A 20414-nucleotide genomic window follows, 5' to 3' on the forward strand; every position below is an offset into this window, starting at 1 on the left:
ATGCTCAAAAGTAAACATGTGCCTGTTATCCACGAGAATACTTTTCTACTCTGAAAACAATCTCTCCACATCACAAGAAACAATGGGCGCATGTTGTAATTTCAACAAATCGGAAAGGTGCAGTTCACTTTGAATACCATCCACATTTTGTTTCCCTTCATGAATAGACCAAATGTCCTTTAGGAGCTTGTAGTGAGAATTCTTCACGAACACTACTGAATCGTTTCTGAATTGCTCCAAAGCAAAGGAGACAGAAACAGCAGAATATGGATTTGTAAGAAAAATTGGTAAAATATGCAATATATCCTGAAGACACTGAAAATATGCATTTGCATATGCTATATGAAAAATGCATAACTATCCGAAGCCTAGTGATGAGACTAACATTGGCTCTCGAAAACTTTCCTTTGAAAGACAGTTTCCTACCTCAAATCCACCAGTGGGTCCATTCCTAATATGTGAATCTTAAATTATTATAATAATAAATGCATATTGGCCAGACAATATTATCTTTGTTATGCTGGAAGAATGAGAATATTGTATTCCGCTCTCTCTCCTGTTTTTTGTGTGGTCTCCCAGATAGTATAATGGTTGACAAGGGTTTCTGGTTTGATTCCTAGCAGGATCTCATGTTGCTGTTCATAAAGTGAATCAAAACTTTACGAAGAATTGTGTCTTCTCTTTGCTGCATACACAGCAAAAAAGAGGAAATATTAGGGCTGAGCCGATGCCGATGTATCGGTATCGGAAAGTATCGATTAGAATTCATCTACCGATACTTTTCCGGCATATTGGTCTCTGACGGGGTTCACAAAAATGCCGTACGACACTTTTGCAGAGTATAATTATCGTGGAAGTTATGGAAAATTCAAACTTACTTTTTATTTTTGCATGAATAATGTATTTTTTTGATTACATAACATCTACTTTAATATTCTGATGTAACTGTTGAATATTCTAAAGCAAATTTCTTGGTAAATTGATGCATTTAATTTGAGAATATTTACAAAAAATATTATTTAGAACAAATTTTAATTATTGCAATTTTCAATTATCGGTATCTGTAGGAATCTGCAAGAGTATCGGCATCGGTTGATAGTAGTATCGGCTCAGCCCTAGGAAATATATTTAGTAATTTCCTTTCATTTTGATAATTACTCCCAAGTTAACCATTATTATGACAATGGTGACATTAGCTAATTAAAGCACACTACTATCATTTTAATATAAAAACCTTTATTTCAAAGATTTACAAAATAATATCATTCAAGATAAAGTCGAACTAAAACAAAGTGCCACACTCACACTTTTTCGTACATTGGCTAAACCTACAACTTTCATACAACAAATAACACCATTACAATTGCACATCACTTCAAATCTCATGAAAACGTCTAGTTCATTAAATACTTCATCATAATTCATGTACACTGCAGATCTATGACACCAAATGTTTTACAGAAGGCGTCCTCTGCATTCCGTGGAATTACAGTAGCAGTAGAGCACTTTCCCTGGCACACTGCCGACATCATAATTGTAGTCCCAAGTGAGCTCCGTGCCTGCTCGAATGTACGTCAAAGCGAAGAATGCAACCCATGGGAAACGAACGTCGTGAGAGTCCACAAATACATTCTGCACAAACACATTCGGGCTGCATGAATGCTGCAAAGATAAAAAATATACCTGCAGCATGTGTCCAATATTTAAGGTTCTGCTGGACTTTCAGCCTGTCACAGCAACAATATTCTACAAAAACACATGGTAAGTAATAATACATTACACTTTTAGAATAGAAGACTAATGTCTTATACGTGTATCTAAAAACAACCAAAATTTTCAAAATCACATTGGTTCTTCTTTACAAATGAAGGGAGGAGGTTACATAATTTAGAACTGCATAATTTGTATTTATGTCCAGATATTATTAGAATAATTAAATCAAGAAGACTTAGGTGGGCAGGCCAGGTGGCATGAATGGGAGAGGAAAGAGGAGTTTACAGGATTCTTGTTGGGAAACCTGTGAGATGGACCCAATGGAAATTGGTAAGGATGGAAAAGATTGGATTGTCTTGCTCAGGATAGGGACAGATGGAAGTTTTGTGTTGCTGCAGCCATAAACCTTCAGGTTTAAGAATGCTAGAGTTAGTTGCAATGATTCTTCTTTAGGGATTGAGGAAGGAATAAGCATTACATTGGGTTAAAATAGGCAAAAACAGGAACACCAACAAGCTGTCTCCACAGTAGACTTGCGATTATCCGAGCTAATTGGGACCGAGATTACCTTGGATACGGAGATAATGTGCTAATAGGTTGTAAATGACGAAACAACACTTAAAACTGTATAGTAATTATTTATTCCTAGTACAACATAAATGAGAAGATTACTTTTTCCGCTTAGAATAGGCCTACACAGACTTAAACACCACGGTAACAATCGGATACACTGACAATGTAACGAACACGTGCAGCGTGGACGGTGACTTGACTCCATAAACAAACAGGAGGTTACGTTATGAAGCGTGATGTTTTCCAACCACTCCCTCGGTTAACCCGGAGCCTCGGTTAATCACGAGTCTACTGTACTTGTCTATAGAAATTAGTTTTTTATTCCATTTATAATGCTAACAACTACAGCATAAAGTTCAAGCTTTTTCATGGTGTTAACATTATTTCATTCTATTGGCATACATTTGGCTCTTACACAACATTTCAATCATTTAAAGTCATCACTCGTATAATGTACTGGTGCACATTTGGAAAAGAATACAAGGCTCATAATATTATGAACACATTTGAGACAAAAGAAGAGCAGAAGTCCGTCGACACTCAACACAAGAAAATAATAAAGTAAAAAAAAAAATTGTAAATTCATAAAGAGTGAACGAAAAAATATAGAATTGAACGTAGAAGTATAAATCATTATTTTATTAACAAACATGAAAGATCATTACATCAAGGATGGCAATTATTATTATATTGATTGATTTATTGAATTAGGGTATTATACGTTGCTTTTCTTCCACTTTTGGTTAATCACGACAATGATGATGAGTGATGATATGATGAAATTGATGAAGGGACACCCAAAGAACACCCACGCCCAGGTTGGGATTCAAACCTGGGACCTCTTGCATTGTAGCGCACTGTGATAACTACTCTGCCACGAAGGTCGGCTTATGATGATTATTATTAGGGAAAATAATGTATCAATTCAGTACTTGAAACAAACATTTACTTAATAATAAATTTATAACAGTTTATGTGATTTCTTGAACATATTCTTGAATATTTCTGCACTACCAAGTTTGTATTATTAGCATGAAGTGTACGTTACTATAATATGGTTATCAACTTATCAAAGCTGAGAATACAAATTTATTCCACCTCATGAAAAATATAAAAGAAATGAAATAATATGAATTGCGTAGATCTTGTGTGTGTTTTTCAACTCCCACATTCAGTGTAAAATATTTACACATTTTATTCACAATATTTCAACTATGTCAAACTGAATTTTAACAGGAATGAATCATGACACATTACAAGAGGAAGCACAGTTGGAAATGAAGGAATCACTAATAAAGTCGAATTTAAACAAATATCCAAGTTCATTATGTCCTCGCTAAGTAGAGTAAGTCACACATTTAAGAATGATGCAATAAAAATGGCCCAGTTAAGATGCGTGTGAAATTGTGTCAAAACATTTAGCCACTACAATGAAAAAGTATAGTATTACTAGTTCTATAGAAAGTGGAAACTTACATTCAGGTAACGACCAATGTTCCCGATGCTCTTGGCATCCATGATGTAGCAATATTCGTCCTTTCCAAATATCTCCCTCACGGACAGAGATTTCACATGCCTCTTCTCGGAGTTTTCTTCTTTCAGTCCTGAGAACCATGACGACTTCCTTGTACCTGTCAAATGCACATGCTTTCAATTATGTAATATGAAATGAAGTCGTAATCAACATCAAAGCAATTGAACAGGAAGAGGCACATTTGTTATTTGTTCAGTCAGAAGCAAAAGTGATTTGTAACTGGTTATACAAAACTAATGCTCTCTGATCTTGCAGTGAGCTTAGGGGAAAAACCTCCAAGAAAATCCATAATAGCACAGTGAACACTAACCATATGATCTGAGCTATTTGGGAATAATACATTTAATTTCACATGAATAACTTTTGTTTCTCGCTGAATATAAATTTAAAAAATAATCATGCTTCGTATGTTTTGCATTGCTTTATGACGCCCATCTCTTTCAAATAGGAGACCACGAAAGAGCTCCTCCACACTTCAATACTGAAATGGATATTGCATTTGCCACATACATCAAATACAGTACAAGTTTTATGGCACCAATACAGCAACAACTGAAAGACAATGTACCAAATTCAATAATTTGTGGCTTGCAATTCCATTAGCAACAAAACCTGGATCATATTTGTAATAAATTTACCTTTATCTTCATTAATTTGGATTATAAAACTTAAGACTTATCCTAATATAAACTCTTAAACACGAAATTTATTTTACAGACATAACACTTTCTGAAGTCTGACTTATCCTGTGAATTATGCAAAATCATGGAAAAATTATTAATTCTGTTAAAAATTGAGAAGCAAAAGTGGACTGTTTTGCACAGGAATAAATTTGCTACTAGAAAGAAAATATTTTGTATTTACTATAGTTTTCAAATTAAGTATGGGATTTTATTCACTGAATCCCATTTTATACACTGCTTTAGGTCCCGAAATCTTTATATTTTAATCACCACAAATATGTAGCCTTAACAATATGTTTATTATTATTGTTTCTTTTCATTCAGATTTATTGTGAAAATCCACTGCAATTTAGGTTTTCAATAATACAGGATATTTTTTTTTTTGTGAATTTATTTTAAATTGCACGTTTGCCAGTTCTGGATTCATCAGTGTTTCTCACAGGGAGCATTTCCCCCTTCTGGAACAAGTTATAGACATCTTGCACTGTCATCCATTAAATTGCTCTTTAAAATTAACTCATTACTTGTTAAGGAATTAATAATAAGGAAATGATTTTAAAAAATACCCGTCTCTATTTTAAATTTTCAGTTTCCTTTTTACTATTTTTAGGTCCCAAACTAGACATTTTTAAAGCAATTTTAGGTCATTTAATGCCTTCTCCTACTGAGAAATGTTTTCACGTACGAGGCATTCAATGTGAAAAGCAATAGGAGTTACATTTTAAACAGTATACTTAAATTAAGCAAAATGTCAATCGAACACTCACCATCCCTAGAGTCGTCGTCATCACTTCCTACCGATGCGCTGTCTTCCGGTCCATGACCTCTCTTCTTGCTACTCTCTTTCCTTCCGTCCTTCCTTGCATCTGTGTGGAGAAAGAAATATTTCCGTAACACACTTAGAGATTAAGAGAAATATTAAATGATCAACATTAAAAATGTTCAAAATAAATACTCTTTTCTGCAAAATACTTGTATGTTGATATATTAAACACACATCTTTTACCTGTTGGTGTATGGATTACATACATGCATTGAATACAGGTTCATTTAATAATTTTCTCTTTTTTATATGAAGTTGAAACTAAGCTACTTGTTTCTTAGTAGCTGCTATTATAATGGAAACAGCAAGCTAGGTCATTGCTCACGTTCAGGGATATCATATCCTAACAGTTGCATGTTGATGTGGGAACTGACTGAAATGGTGTGATGAATAGAAATTGTGATAATTCCAATATTAAATTTCTTACTTCCAGAATTTTGATCACAGAGAGTTTACAGTACTGATATAATTTAAGTAAGTTTAATGTGGTAGTGTTACACTGCTTTCCTGAAAAAAAAAAAGAAGTAACAAATATGATTTTGATGCCCTGTTTCTTGTAATGATTTTAAAACTCACATCTTTTGAGTTTGAGTTGGTGTTTTAAGTTTACTTTATGCACATTAAGGCTAATTGGGACTGGATCTATAGTTTAAAGTGGGATCCGAACCACTATGTGCCTCCACTGGGTATCAAACCTGAGACCCTTTGATTATAAGGCGACAATGCTACCACTATGCTGTCAGGGAGGCCAAATCTTATATCTAAATGAATTTATAATACACAAACAGAATTTTTACAGCATTTTCTGTTAAATAATCTATATATTGGAATCAGCCCAAAAAATTATCGGTGGAATTTCTACATTTCTTGCTTTGCCACAACACTACTTACATTTCAGTGTTGAAGCAATGAAGCAAAAGGGGAAAGGCAGAGGAGGAGGGGGGGGGGGGGGCTGAAACAAGTACAACTATACACCATTTTTTCACCACAAATATGAATTTCTTGTTTAATATTTGGAGTATATTAAATACGAGTCTCCAGTCATTTTATTCTGATGTTATTATAGGTCAAGAAATGGGAATTTTATGTTGCACGCACGCAATTTCAACAATTGCATCACTCTTTTTTTTTTTTTAAGCAGAGGACTTTCTGTCAGATATGCATCTAGCTTTATACACTCATATAATTTTTTTAATTCTACATGCAAAATAGTTATATTACAGAAAAAGTTTTTCATTTTTTAAATTCTAATCTTTCCTCTACTTCAATGAACAGAAAGACGATGAAATGTATTTTTTTTAAAAATCTCCTGAGCTATTAAAAGAACAAACAGGTGCATTGATAGTAATTATTTCTGACAAAGTCACTACCGCATTTAACAATTTGTTTTATTTGAATGGTATCTGAACTAAAGATATTACAACACACAAATTTTAACACAGGTAAAGCATTCTCTTTCTATGATGAAAATAATTACAAAAGAAACAAAGAAAAATGTACAAGAACAGAGCTAGAGGGCAAACGACTTTCTTCATTAATACTTACCACTGTTGAAATCAAACAATAGTAGTAAAATAATGTTAAATAAAACCTACTAAAAAATAGGCAGTGGACACTTGGCAATAACCATCACCATAAACACATTATGTTCCTTTTTCCATGCCTCGATACGAAATCATTTTTGAATATCTACATTAATAAATACCTCACAAGATAATCTCATCACATCAAAACTTATTAGAAATATATATAGCACAAGTATTGTACTGAATGTACATACTTAGTTGTACCTTCAGTTGGTGTTAATTTTCTAATCAGAACTTAACTCCAGAATTCCCATGTTGGCTGTATCAGTTCAAACTGAACTTCACAACTCAACACATTATCTTATTTTTATGAGAAAAAGAGTTTTATTTCTCATGCTTGACATCAAACACCTCCTTCATTAAATACTCAGCTGAAATAAATGTCCAATCAAAGAACAAAAGAACAAGTAAAAAAAAAAGAAGATTACTGTGGTGTGCCCTTGGAGTTAAGAGTAATTAACTTATCAGCACTACATCATATTCACATCACACATTTCAATAAACAACCTGAAATTAATACCATCATAAAATAGTTTCTAAATAAACAAATCTTTCAACACCCTGATGACTGAGATATTAAGTCAAGATTCTCTCACGCAAAGTAAATTTGTTGTGGCCTTTTAACTTCAAATTATCAAAATGCTCTCAAAATATATTTAAGTACATCTTGAATTTTCTTGTGGTTCCAATTTTACTTAAAGGAAACTATTTCTACTCTGGAAATTAATATGTTGCATAATTTAACACTGCTATTAAAGGGCTAGCCAAGAGGAAATTATCACTAAAAGCAATAGACTCTTGCAAACCTAGCAATATTAAGCATCACCACAGGTATTATTTAGTTACATGATACACAAGCAAGTGCAAGTACAATGAAAAACATGCACATATTATATACAAAGAAGTAGACATTAATAAAGGCCTAGGGGTTAAAGTGACAGACATATACAGTAACTTTGCAATTACATCTATTCCTCTGCTAATAATTTCAATGAAACAAAATAAACAAATAAAATTCAGGTAACAAATGTGCAAGCATCAGAAAACAAATGTTTTTATTTACTATACAATATGGCTTGAGAATGTACATTACACTGAAAATTCCACCATGCATTTACAAACTATAAATGTAGTACATGTGCAATACACAATAAATATTTCACATATGCATAACTTCTGAGTAAAAAGGGACAACTAAAACCAAAATATACATTCGGGAAGAAAGAAATTGCAGAAATCTTGTCACATCCTGAAAATAAACTCTTTATCAAAGGGTGAACATTTTTTTTTGCTACTTTTCTTATGAAATTTCCACCCTTTGCAAAGATCAACTTGCCCCAAACACCCAACCCCTTCATAGAAGGAAGAAGTTTACAATGGACCTTCTGTAAATGACCAAGTAACTAATCTATTCAGTAATTGCTCAATAACTTTATCAACATTCACGCCAGTTCATCTGCAAAACAATAATTTTGCAGGGATGGGGTAGATTAATCGAGATATTATCCAATAAATTGTCATCAACTCTGTGCAAATTGTTTTGTTATGCTTTTAGTGAACTTAAAAGTGTAATTCATATACCTTAGTTTTGTAAAATAAATAAGTACTCAGTTTTCAAAGGCAGTCACATGCAATATGAAGTGCCATTCAGGTTCCTAGGAGAACAATTTGTATTTATATAGTCATTAGAATCTCAACTATCAGTATCATTAACTTTTACAATGGCACAATATTGTGTCATTAAAAATTTCTATCAGCATATTCCTAGTAATGTCTACTCTGCTTCGACAATTCGAAGAATTATGTAGGATTTGCAATTTGTTCCAGTGAATACATTCTTGATCCCCCACAGATACCATTCAAGGAGATGAATATATCACTTCATTTCTGTCAATTAGTTATATATTTGCACTGCATCAGCATCAGTAAAAAATCACAGTAAAACCATCCAAAAAGTTAAGAATAAGGAATACAATGCTACGAAGCTGTGGTGAAAATAAAACTGACAAGGTGGTCTTTCTGCAATGCAACTTTAACTATTTCCCATGGCAGAAAATAAACAGAAAACACAAGGAGACAACAAAAGCTACCATTACAAAACTGATCGCGGTTACCTTTGGCTGGGTTTCTGAAGTATTCGTAATCAACCGGATGGTATTTCTGAAAAGTAAAATGCTAATTTATTACATGGTACATACAAGGCACATAATACAAATACATTTTAATATTACACTACAGCACATCAAAAAATCAAATTCTATCTCTGTAACTAGCAATCAATTCCTTTTTAGAATTTAACAGTAGACTTTTAGGATGTTAACATGATCTACGATGGTAAACTGTTACACATCCACAGAAAAGTTACCAACAGAATTGGTCAAAAAGAATAAAGAACTGGAATGATGTACATTTTACCCTCCAAGTATTGATCCTGTAAGGTTAAGAATGCCATTCCAAGACAATACCAGGTTTTATTTGTAAGTATGCTTGACCAGAAATCTTAAGGTAATAATAGGTTTATTTCACTATTAAAATTGCTCAGCAAACTTAAATATTATACTACAAGTATGCCATATTAATCATCTTGAATTTTGCTTTACAATATTCATCATTTTACTAATATGATGTTAAAAGAAATTATTTAATAATGAAATTGAACTCTTGTCATGTAGTTTAGATGCAGAATTACTAAAAATTAAGATTTTCTTCAATTCTCAGGGCTGGTACAGATTCAGTTCTAGTTTATACAAGGAGCATCAATAAAGTAAAAAATGAGTGTGCATAGTATTGTTCTACAAAAATTGCTCGTTTTGCTGTGCTTATTTATAATGGACGATGAGCAGCTGTGTGAAGTGCAGCAGAGATTAAGAGGTGAACTGCTAAGGGTGTAACGAAAGAAAGAAATGATTCTTAAAGTGAGGACAATATTATACACACACACACAGTTCACCACTAACCTTGACATGGGCGATCAAGTTCGAAGTGAGTCTCCCAGTTGTGCTGACGTGCTTTGAGCACAGCCTGCAGGGAAGCTTCACGCTTCGTCTCTTATCCGTGCCATCAAAGAAAGCTTCCGGGGTGTCGTAGTAATCAAATATCCTCCTTGCGCGATACTGTGGATGGTCTTCCATGTCACCTGCGGAAGAAAGACTGGACTATGAATCCTATTTCGCAAACTGTCCTTACATTAAGGAAAGCTCAAGAAATAGTCAGACTCTTCCATATCCAGTTGCTGTGACTTTTGTTGCCAGCCACATTCAATGCACTCACATATTTGTATCTTTCTTATTTTATGCTACCTTTTCTCCTGCATCTTTAGGTTAATCCAATGATAATTACATGAAATTGAGGGTACAATCACAAAGAAATACAGGATGTCTGGATTGTAACTGACAGTTTCTAAATAGTTATTACTAGGGCTCGGATAATTATGCATTTTGCATATGCAAATGCATATCTAAGGATTTTTAACTAAAAATGCATATTTGTATGAAAATAAGTTGATGTGCATATTTTTGTACCCACAACTAACACCAAGCATATTCTGTATTTATTTTCTTCTCCTCACTTCTCTTCTTTTTCCTTTATCTTTTCTCTGTTTTTCTTCTTTCAACAACTTCAAACAAGCATCAAAACTATACAAGACGTTAAAGAGCCCCCTTGCCCAGGTTGAAGATCCTGTGTATGTATTGGATGCAGCATTGAAAAATAACAGTGGGTATGCAACAATGGTAAAAGTTTGCAAAATTCTGCATACAAAGTAACGTGTGGATGATCTGGAACTTGATGTGTCTGACTTTGTTAACCTAAAATACAGTCCAATTGTATCTTGCGAAGTGGAATGTGTGTTTTCTGAATACAAGACTATTCTAGCTGAAAACAGAACGAGTTTCAAGTTCGAAAATTTGAGACATCATTCAGAGCATTCAGAATAATGTATATTCATTGTCTGGCAAGCATTCTTTCATAGTTTGTAATATAGGTCTACAGCATTTATAAATTAAACGGGTTTTTAAAGTGCATATTTTACACTTTTTAGTGCATATTTTGCATTTCTTTAATGCATAACTATCCGAGCCTAGTTATTACATTTCAACAAAGCTGAGCTTTTTAACAAACCATTGAAAAAGCAATAGCACATTTGAGTTTGGTTCAGCAAATTTTCATAAATGTGCAACTAGCGGTGGTGGTGCTAGTGTCATGCAAACAAAAATGGCATCGGTACAGGAAAAAGTACGCATAGCCTACCGAACTCAATACAGGTGAACAGGCAGCTAGAAATTTCAATGTCCACTGTTCATGAAGTAGTGCATAAAAGGTTACATTTGTATGCGTACAAGGTGCAGTTGTTGCATGAAATTAAGCCAGATGACAAGCCGAAAAGACATTAGTTTTCCATTGACGTTCTGCAGAAGATTGACGTTACGCATCTGAACTTCTTTTTTTTTTTTGGGGGGGGGGGGGGGGGTACATCAAAGACATGGTGCATTCTGGCCAAAAGATCTCGCATCTACAAGAACTGCAGGACCGTATTCGAAATGCTCTTGCTTCTGTAACCCCTCAAATGCTACAGAACACGTGGAGGGAGACTGAATACAGGCTGGACATTCTCCATGCAACAAACGGAGCTCATTTCGAGCTATACTGAGCTGTAACTGCTTCCAATAAAACTTGGTGAGTTTGCCTTCAAAATTTATGTTTTTGTTTCTAGCTACTCCTCACCATATTAAAATAACACACTTTTAAAAACTGTCAGTCCTACTCTGGACACCCTGTACATCTGCCCAGGCAAGGACTTGAACCGTGGATCTTAAGTTCAAGACTTGGCCACAGATTCAGTTGCATGATTTATGACCTCACCACCTAAGATTCTGGATTAGGGTCTCTGCCTTGACCCATAATCAATTTTATCCAATCGTAGTTTATCCTCAACATTGCTAACGGTGCAGAAAGGTGACATAAAATAAGGAAAAAACAAAAACAAAAATATGTGTACCTGGAATTTACTATTGCACTAAAACAAACCACAGCATCAGAATGTTTAGAATACATTACACACCTCCCTACAAATGTGCACTTTTTCTTGAAAGTGCTAAAAGAAATATCCTAATGCCCTACAGCGTTAAATTATACAAAGTTCAATACACAAAACATTAGAAAAAAACTGTTATTAACACCATCATTTTATTACAATTAATACCCAATAACAAAACGTTACGAAGGTTAGATGTAATATTAGCATTGGCACCCACATTATCATACACAGAAACTACATAAAGAAATACTGAACACTATACCTATATTTTTAAACATATTAGCAATTGTAACTTAATGAAAATTGCACTGCTACAATACTGCTGTTACTTGCTTACATAACATAGATGTTCCCACACGTGCACGCAAGACGGTGTAGTCATGTTTCATCTAAATATGAATCTCTGGAATTAATTGCCATGGTCAACATTTTCACTTTCAGTAACTACTTTATTTCAAAGTAGAAATTAAAGGTTTCTTGGTGGCATAATTAAAATGGCGTTCGTGTCTAAATTATAAGCAACTAATTTTATTACTCACCTGATCTAAATAATACTCTTCTGTTTTCACACATTCTCACAATCATTCATTTTCTTCACAGCAAGTAAGAAATCTTCAGAGGAAACTGCTTCCATTTCTCTTCTAGTACGTTATAACGTGATTGAGCATTGTTAAATTAATCGACAATTGCACTTGGAGCAGTAGTCGAAATTTCACCCAAGCCATATATACTGTCAGGACAACTTTTTTTTTAAAAAAAACAAACAATTATTTAACCATTAAAACAATTGTATGTACTTTTTGACTGAAGTTATATTTTTAAATAGCCCATTGCTTACTTGTTCATAGTGCAGAGGTTTTAGAAAAAATTCCCAGACTAGCACCTTTGTTCTTCCCATCGTTAAGTAAACTATGAAAACCTGAAGCAATGGCAACTAGAGTTGCCCCCCCCCCACAAGCAAAAAGCTTAATTCGCACATACCTCTTGGAACAACAATCGCTAGCACAGCACTTGTCACTTATAAAAAAAATAAAAAACAGTAAAGTGCTCCCCTGTGCTTAGCACCATGCCATGAAGGCGTATAGGGGGTGTGGGGGTAACGCCCCACACTTTCTTGATCTGGTCGTGAGTGGGAGTGATGTGATCAGCATCATGCCCCTGACCGCCTTTACCCCCCAGGGTTTCCCCCAGGTACCCATGTTATTCGATGCTGGGTGGGTGCCGGGACCGCTTCTAATGTTAGAAAAGTTCCTGGATTTGAACCGGCCGGGGATCGAACCCGGGACCTTTAGCATGGTAGTCAGACATGTTACCGACTGAGCCACCGCGGCCACATATAATCAGGATTATTAATAGTCAGAGCTTCATTTATCTCTAGCATTGCTTTGGTGGTGTCAAAGCATGTTTTTTGGTCTACTGCCATTGCATACTTAATATAATACACTATAAACTCAAGTGACTCTAGTGAACAAACTTAGAAGGCATGAAAATGGAACACTTTTTATAATATTTTGCTTTATTTGAACGAAAAAAAATTAAGATTTAAAAAACAGGAAAATGTAAAATCAGGTTCCACTGTACAAGTTATCATCATCAGATCTGGAACCTAACCTGCATATTAGCAAGGTAAATGAGTAGGGCTATTTAGTAACTATTACATGGTAAAATTTATTTTTATAAGGAGTTAGTCAAAATGCTGGTGTTGGTCATGTTGCTAATTCAAATTTGTACGCTCACCCTATGTGCTGAATTTTTTGCACCACTATTTGACTACAATGAAAAGCAGAAAATCTTTACATAAAACCATCAGACGTAAGCAAAGCTGTTTTCAAAATTTCCTCTCCTTTTGAAAAACCATTATAGGATATTCCAAAATCTGTTAAATTACATCTGCTTAGAATTCCTTCTAGAGTATTCACATGATTCTTCATGTGGTTTACTTTCATTGCCTAGATATTTCTAGATATTTGTAATAGTTTTGTCGCTACGTAAACCTATTCAACTATTGCAAATATCTGGACAACAGCCAAAGCTGTACAGAGGTGACCTTCTCTGACAATCAATTTCAACATCTCTTCAATGCAGTGCTACATAGGTTGTAATTTTGCAGACTGACAAAAGTGGCAGAAAAGCACATAAAATATATCAACAGCAATGAAAATCAGGAAACCTTTTTAACGCCAACTCCTTGTACAGGGTGAGGTAGAAACAATTAAGACGATTCAAAACAGACATCTTTGTAGGCAGCATGCTGAAACACACATCCCTGAGTAGAGAGGTTTAAATTAGTCTTTAGTCATTATCGGCCGGAAGGGCATCGAGCATTTAATGTGGAAACGTTCTTCAGGAACAATGACTGCTACTGCAACACAGCATCTTTTTCAATGACATTGTGACATCGGAAGGATGTCTCTTCCTGACAATGGATGCAGTAGTCCTGAATTGTGTAACCCAATTCAATAGTGTTTGGCATGTCGGAACCTTTTCATTCCTTTCGATGTAAAAATGTCATCGAAAAACATGCTGCATTACAGTAGCAGAGCTATTGTTTCTACAGAACGGTCCACAGCAAAAGCTCGATGCTCTTCTGACCAATGCTGCATGACAACTGAAGGCCTTAACCACTTGCCTTACTAACCCGAATTATCTCGGATGTGGTACTCTTCCGGCAAAATATTATCCCGAGTTATCTCGGAAACCTGAGGAGTTTGAATGTAATTTTTTTACCGGCCCGTACTAAGTCGGGCGGAACTTTCATGATGAATTGGGTAGGTGGAGTTAGTTGCAAGTCCTGCCAACAGATGTCTCGAGCGTGCACTAATTTTTGTGCCTGCCTTGAGGCACCAAGAAGTGAAGAAAGACAACAGCTTTTCTGCATTGCGTGACATTCGGTTGCTTGCAAGAATGCATTGTTCGGAAGCGTTGATTCGGTTGGAACTTTCTCGTCCTTTTGGCAGCAAAATGAGTGATATAAGCACAGACATAAGTGCATCAGAGTGTAGTGTAAGTGCTAGTGGCAGTGAAACAACGCTAACTGACTGTGATGATATTTCAGTCAAAAGTTCGCATTCTGATGTTAGTTTGACGTCTGTACGAGTGTGGCAAGAACTTGATCCTGAATAATTACTTCTTTTGTCCTTGAAATCAATATTATATCATTTATAACATAAACAACATACCATTTTGTTCGTTGCATTATTGTTAGTAAATATCACAATTTATATCACATTTAACAGCTCCGAGTATACTCGGGTTAATAAAGGGATGCCTATTTGGAGTAGAATATTTTGATTATTTTTGATTGTTGTACCAAAAATCATTGTTAATGTAATTTTGCATGTAAAGTAGTAGTAAAATATAAAATTAAAAAAAGTGTAAAATTTTGACATCAATTTGGAAAAAAAGTCGTAAGGCAAGTGGTTAATTTAAACCGCTCCACTCAGGGATGTGTGTTTCAGCATGCTGCCTACGAAGATGTCTGTTCCAAATTGCCTAATTGGTTCTGCCAGGTCATCGTACATTCTTATAGTGAAAATCAAAGAGAAAATAATGAAAGATAGTTCAAGTTAAATAAAACTACATCCAAACAAAGCCCTATTATTACACATTCCACCTATTATAATGATCTGCTATGATCGAAATATTTTACAGAGAAGGGAAGTGCAATAAGGTCTGATTGTACAAGGAAGCAGAACAGCTTACGGGTAGATGAAACTCTAACAAGCCTAGATGCGCAAGCCAAGCAAAGTGTGTGTATACATGAATTATGCAAAACTACAACTTCTGATATGCACGTACCAGATTTCTCTTCATTACTGGAATCATCGTCTTGTTTTTCTTTGGAACAGCAAATACTATCGGATGAATTCTGCCGAGATATCCGTTTTCTCAGACGAGTTCTGAGATGAAAAGACAAATGCAATTTACAGTCAATTTTAGGACATGAATCAAAATTCAAATACAGCTTAGGTTACAATCCAATTCCAGAAACAAATCAAAGCAGACTGAAAACTCTGCTGGCAAAAATGATTTAGCAGTTTCTTTTATCCTGCATGCATTATTTTATCTGTGATTTCACAGTGAAATTGATAACTTGCAATTGTTTTAGAATCTGTGCTGGGCATATTAACTTTATAAACAAATAAATTAACATTATTTACAGCATATGGTATTGTGGTGCATTAGGAAATTGCAAAAAAAACTTTGAACAGTATGATCCTTTTATGTATAACTTTTTTTTTTCCGAATATGACAAAGATAAATGAAATTGCAATTTGAACTGAACTGAACTGAATTATCTTTAAAGTTTTCTATCAAGATAAGTATTTCACTTTCACCACACAGATATCAAGATATGGACCAGTTAAATAAGTGCAAAGATTAATAAATAATAGTCACAGTCACATATATCAAACATTACAATCCCCAACAGAAATTTACATAATTATATAACTATGTAGAAAACTGCATTGTTTCTAGTGTTTAATAAAATAGTCTTAGCCCTCTGACGTTAATTACTAATGATCAGAAATGTTGTGTTTGTCCTTAAGGATGCCAGTGCTCACTTGGCAGTGCAAGAACAGCTGACAAGTCACTTAAGATCCACTAGCAGTCTTTTTTCTTTTCTGAATTTTGGTTATTTACCTCTTTTAGGTTCATCATTATGAGGATGAATGAAGAATAGATTAGATAAAATAAATGAAGACAAGTGATTCATCACCCTTGCAGTGGTTGGGATTCAAACCCAATACTTTTGAGGCAAGATCGAGTGTCAAGCCCATATGCTACCAAGGCACGATTTAACTGTCTTGGGTCTAGTCAAAAGTAACAATGCAGGTAAATAACCAAGAAAACCCTCTTTCTTGCCAGTCATGTTAGTGCATTAAATTTACTTCCAAGGTGGCAGCTGAGAAAGAGTATGCACAACAATTTTTCCCAAATCAAAAATTTTACTTCATCCTGCGGCTCTAATGAAAAGATCTTGCCTTCTATTGTGATAAAAGCAATTACGCTTGTGTGTTGAACGGTATAAACAACCATTAACTTGCCTTATGGTAACACCTAATGCCTGATCGGGTTTAGACGTGATGGGAGCTCTGAATTCCTCATCCGAGTCTCGCATTGCCTGGCTATTTAAATCTTCTTCATTGTCTGATGGGGCAGAGATGTCTGACTCTATAAAAAGCACACTTTGAGCACTATACACGACCCAACGTTCCTTCAGAATTGAGCCAAAGCAATTAGTAAGAACAAGAAAAAGCGACTGGTTGAGCAACAGATCCTGCCATATATACAAGACAGAAATATGAATCTTGTTAGGTAAAAGGTGCAGAAGCACACTTTCTCACAGATATTCACACTTCACACTATACTCTTTATAGTAGGGACTGCAAATTATTGACTGATTTCTCATCATTTAAACTCTACATCCACAATTGAAACGGATCCAACTACTTTAAGATAAATTTTCTGAACACTAGACACAGAACACTTTGCTATCATTTATTTTCTTCTTATTGGTTTGTTTTTCTACCACAATAGGCCAATTTCAATGATGGAAGATGAATGGCGAGTAAGAAGATTAATGAAGATGAACGCGATGAAGGGGCACCAACAAAGGAACATCCATACCAAAGCTGGGTTCAAACGTGGAAGAATCTCTGTTGGCAAGAGCATAAGCTGACCACGCAATATGTATAGACAAGGCAGCTAAGTATTTTGTTAGTATCGGCAAATATCAGAAATTTCACATCAATCCATCCCTACATTCCCCAATATTTGTTTCTTGCTGATGTGATCATTGTGAATTACGGTAGAGTACTGCTTGTATTCGTTCGAGTCTCCCACCCTGAAGCATGCTACGCTTGAGCATATACAATAAATAGAGGCATGCATATTTCGTTTTTGACAAAAACACAAAATGTGAAATAACACATTGTAATGTTAATATTTCATGTTTCTGAAAGGTGTGAGGTGCATTTTCCTACCCTGTTTTGTTACATGATGCAAAATGAACTGCAAAATGCGAAATAGACTCTTAAACACGAAATTTACCGTTTATATACCGACACGACACTTTCTGAAGTATCCTGTGAGTTATGCAATTCACGGAAAATTGATTAATTCTGCTGTAAATATTTGAGAAGCAAAAAAATGGACACCTTTATACAGGAATAAACTTAATATTCTGGTAATGATTTAATGTGCTATTAGAAGGGATATGTTTAATTTGTGTAAGAGTGCAGTTTTTAAATCAAATTTGGGATTATATTAACATTTTTAAAACCAAAATGTCATTTTATATACCGCTTTTTCACTGCTCTAACAGTGAAATTTAATTTTATTTCCCGCTTTTGAACCCAAAATTGACTCTGCTTTTATACCGAAATTTTGCTTTTTTATTTACCAAAAATATATGCCTCTAACAATAGAATATCATTTTCATGTGGTAATAATTCTACACATCCACCTTGGTAGTTTCAGCCCACATACATGTATTTCATTTTCATATATCGCTGCCTATTGGCAAGACAGACTAAACTACATTTTAACATGGAGATGATGATGAATTAAGTTTCAATTTTGCTGCGTTTTTCACTTCACGATTCATATTTGGGTGCCCACTACCACAGACAAATTACGCTTATATGTGAACTACCGGACTTATATATATATACTGGTCGTTTTTTCTGTTCGAGTGTTACTAACTCAAGCGAAAAAGCTCTCAATTCTATAAGCTATCTAGCATCATCCGTGCAAACTATTTGGCGCTTGCGCAAAATCCTCTCCCTCAAGCACTCTATTGTGAATTATAGATGTAAGCAAATGGATAAGCCTTAGGTATATAGTACCTTTTTGAATTATATTTACCTTCAAAAGAAAGCTACATACAGTAATGGAATAATATAATTAATTTTGTATTTGTGCACACTGAAGAACCAAAACTGTTGAATGTTTCTATAATTTGCACAGCCAATGATGACATAACCATTTTGTGCATTTTTCCTCATCATCTGCTTTCAACTCTCGTGAAAAACTGTGAATGTTAGGAACATCTTGAAATACAAATTTTGGTAAATTTCTCGAATCGGACAAATGGATTTCTTCAAATTTACAGGAGAAATTAATTACCTTATATACTTGTGGAAGTGTTTTCTCGCATCGTTCATTGAATTTTGCTGGTAAATCATCCATTTTTCGATATAAATGTGTGACCGATGCACGAAAGCTCTTGCATCCATTTCCTTCCAGGTGGATGTAGCCTGTGTGTGATGACGTAATCCCGGTCAGTGTTTCCAAACACGTGTTTTTGTAACTGAAGAAGGTACGTTTCCGCAAATGGTTTGTGGGGCTGTGTGTCAAAGATTTGTGGGGCCATGTGTCAATGGTTCGTGGGGCTATGTGAGAATGGCATGTGGGGCTACGCATACTTTTTTCGGAACCAATTTTTAACTATTGTAACCTATACGTGACCCTACCTAACATAACCTTACCGGAAATGGTTCGTGGGGCTATGTGTCAATGGTTTGTGGGGCTACGTAGGTATTTTTGGGTGCAGTGGTGTGGAAACACTTCATGCCGAGTACGGTAGTGAAACTGTGACCGCCATTTTGCATGTTACCGAAGGCAAAAGAAACGAAGAAAACTTACTCGATATGTCACAATCAGAGCTTATTTCCGTGAAATAAGCGGAATGCCACCTTCAGCAATGTTTCTCAATGCAGAATACGTAAGTACGAATATTCAAATTATATGAACTAGCAAATTTCAGCCGTTTTCCGATACGAGAAATTTACCCAAATTTTAACAAATATAAATAGATAGTGTGAATATTTCAACCTGCGCTGGTTATCAACATATGTCATATCTGCAGTATAATTTGTGTAGCAGTGCAATTTTCTGGGTGTAAATACAACAGGAGGAAGGGCGAGAACTTAACCACACACACACACACACACACACACTGATTATTGAAATGATTCAACAAACTATATAATATACTCATTTTACTCAATTGGGTCTGATTATGTAAATGAAAAGTTTATGAAATGTTATCCATTATAAAATAAATCAATGTGACACTTGTAAATACTGTATACAGCAAATACAATATGTTATTACTTCACACTAAAACCACCAAAGGTTTAACTGCCTTATAAAAGTACAACTTATCATCGTATACATCATACTCACTGTCTTTAGATCACTGCAAATAAGATACACGTTTTGATTCCATGTAAAGTGGCATTACTTCATTTTTACCTTATTAGAAATAACTTACAGTTTGATGGTGTATCACATACTGTACATGAAAACCTAGACTATTACATTCATAATTGGGGAAAAGAGATGCGGTAGTATGTAAATATGGAGAAACCAGTACTCACACTATCCGCGAAACTGTTTTTTCTTTTTTGTTCTATTAATTTCAGTGGCCACTCCCACCATCCTCGTTGGAACTTGCTGT

General features: G+C 34.8%; 1 protein-coding gene across 5 annotated transcripts in view; it reads right to left on the minus strand.

Moving 5' to 3' along the window:
• Window positions 1-1239: 1239 nt before the first annotated feature.
• The window catches only part of egg (SET domain bifurcated histone lysine methyltransferase eggless), a 72819-nt gene continuing 53644 nt past the window's right edge, over window positions 1240-20414 (minus strand). The window contains exons 21-27 of one of the 5 annotated variants that reach the window (XM_083121209.1): window positions 16996-17122; window positions 15746-15846; window positions 9870-10048; window positions 9027-9072; window positions 5271-5369; window positions 3763-3917; window positions 1240-1662 (exon numbers count right to left, since the gene is read on the minus strand). In XM_083121209.1, coding sequence (XP_082977335.1) covers window positions 1456-1662; window positions 3763-3917; window positions 5271-5369; window positions 9027-9072; window positions 9870-10048; window positions 15746-15846; window positions 16996-17122 — 914 coding nt within the window. In that variant the 3' untranslated portion in view covers window positions 1240-1455. The remainder of the gene's footprint in view (window positions 1663-3762; window positions 3918-5270; window positions 5370-9026; window positions 9073-9869; window positions 10049-15745; window positions 15847-16995; window positions 17123-20414) is intronic. The other 4 variants (XM_083121210.1, XM_083121212.1, XM_083121211.1 and 1 more) reach the window with 4 other exon arrangements.

The sequence above is a fragment of the Lepisma saccharinum genome, chromosome 4 (genome assembly GCF_977018435.1).
Source record: "Lepisma saccharinum chromosome 4, izLepSacc3.1, whole genome shotgun sequence".
In the NCBI taxonomy this organism is placed as follows: Eukaryota; Metazoa; Arthropoda; class Insecta; order Zygentoma; family Lepismatidae; genus Lepisma; species Lepisma saccharinum.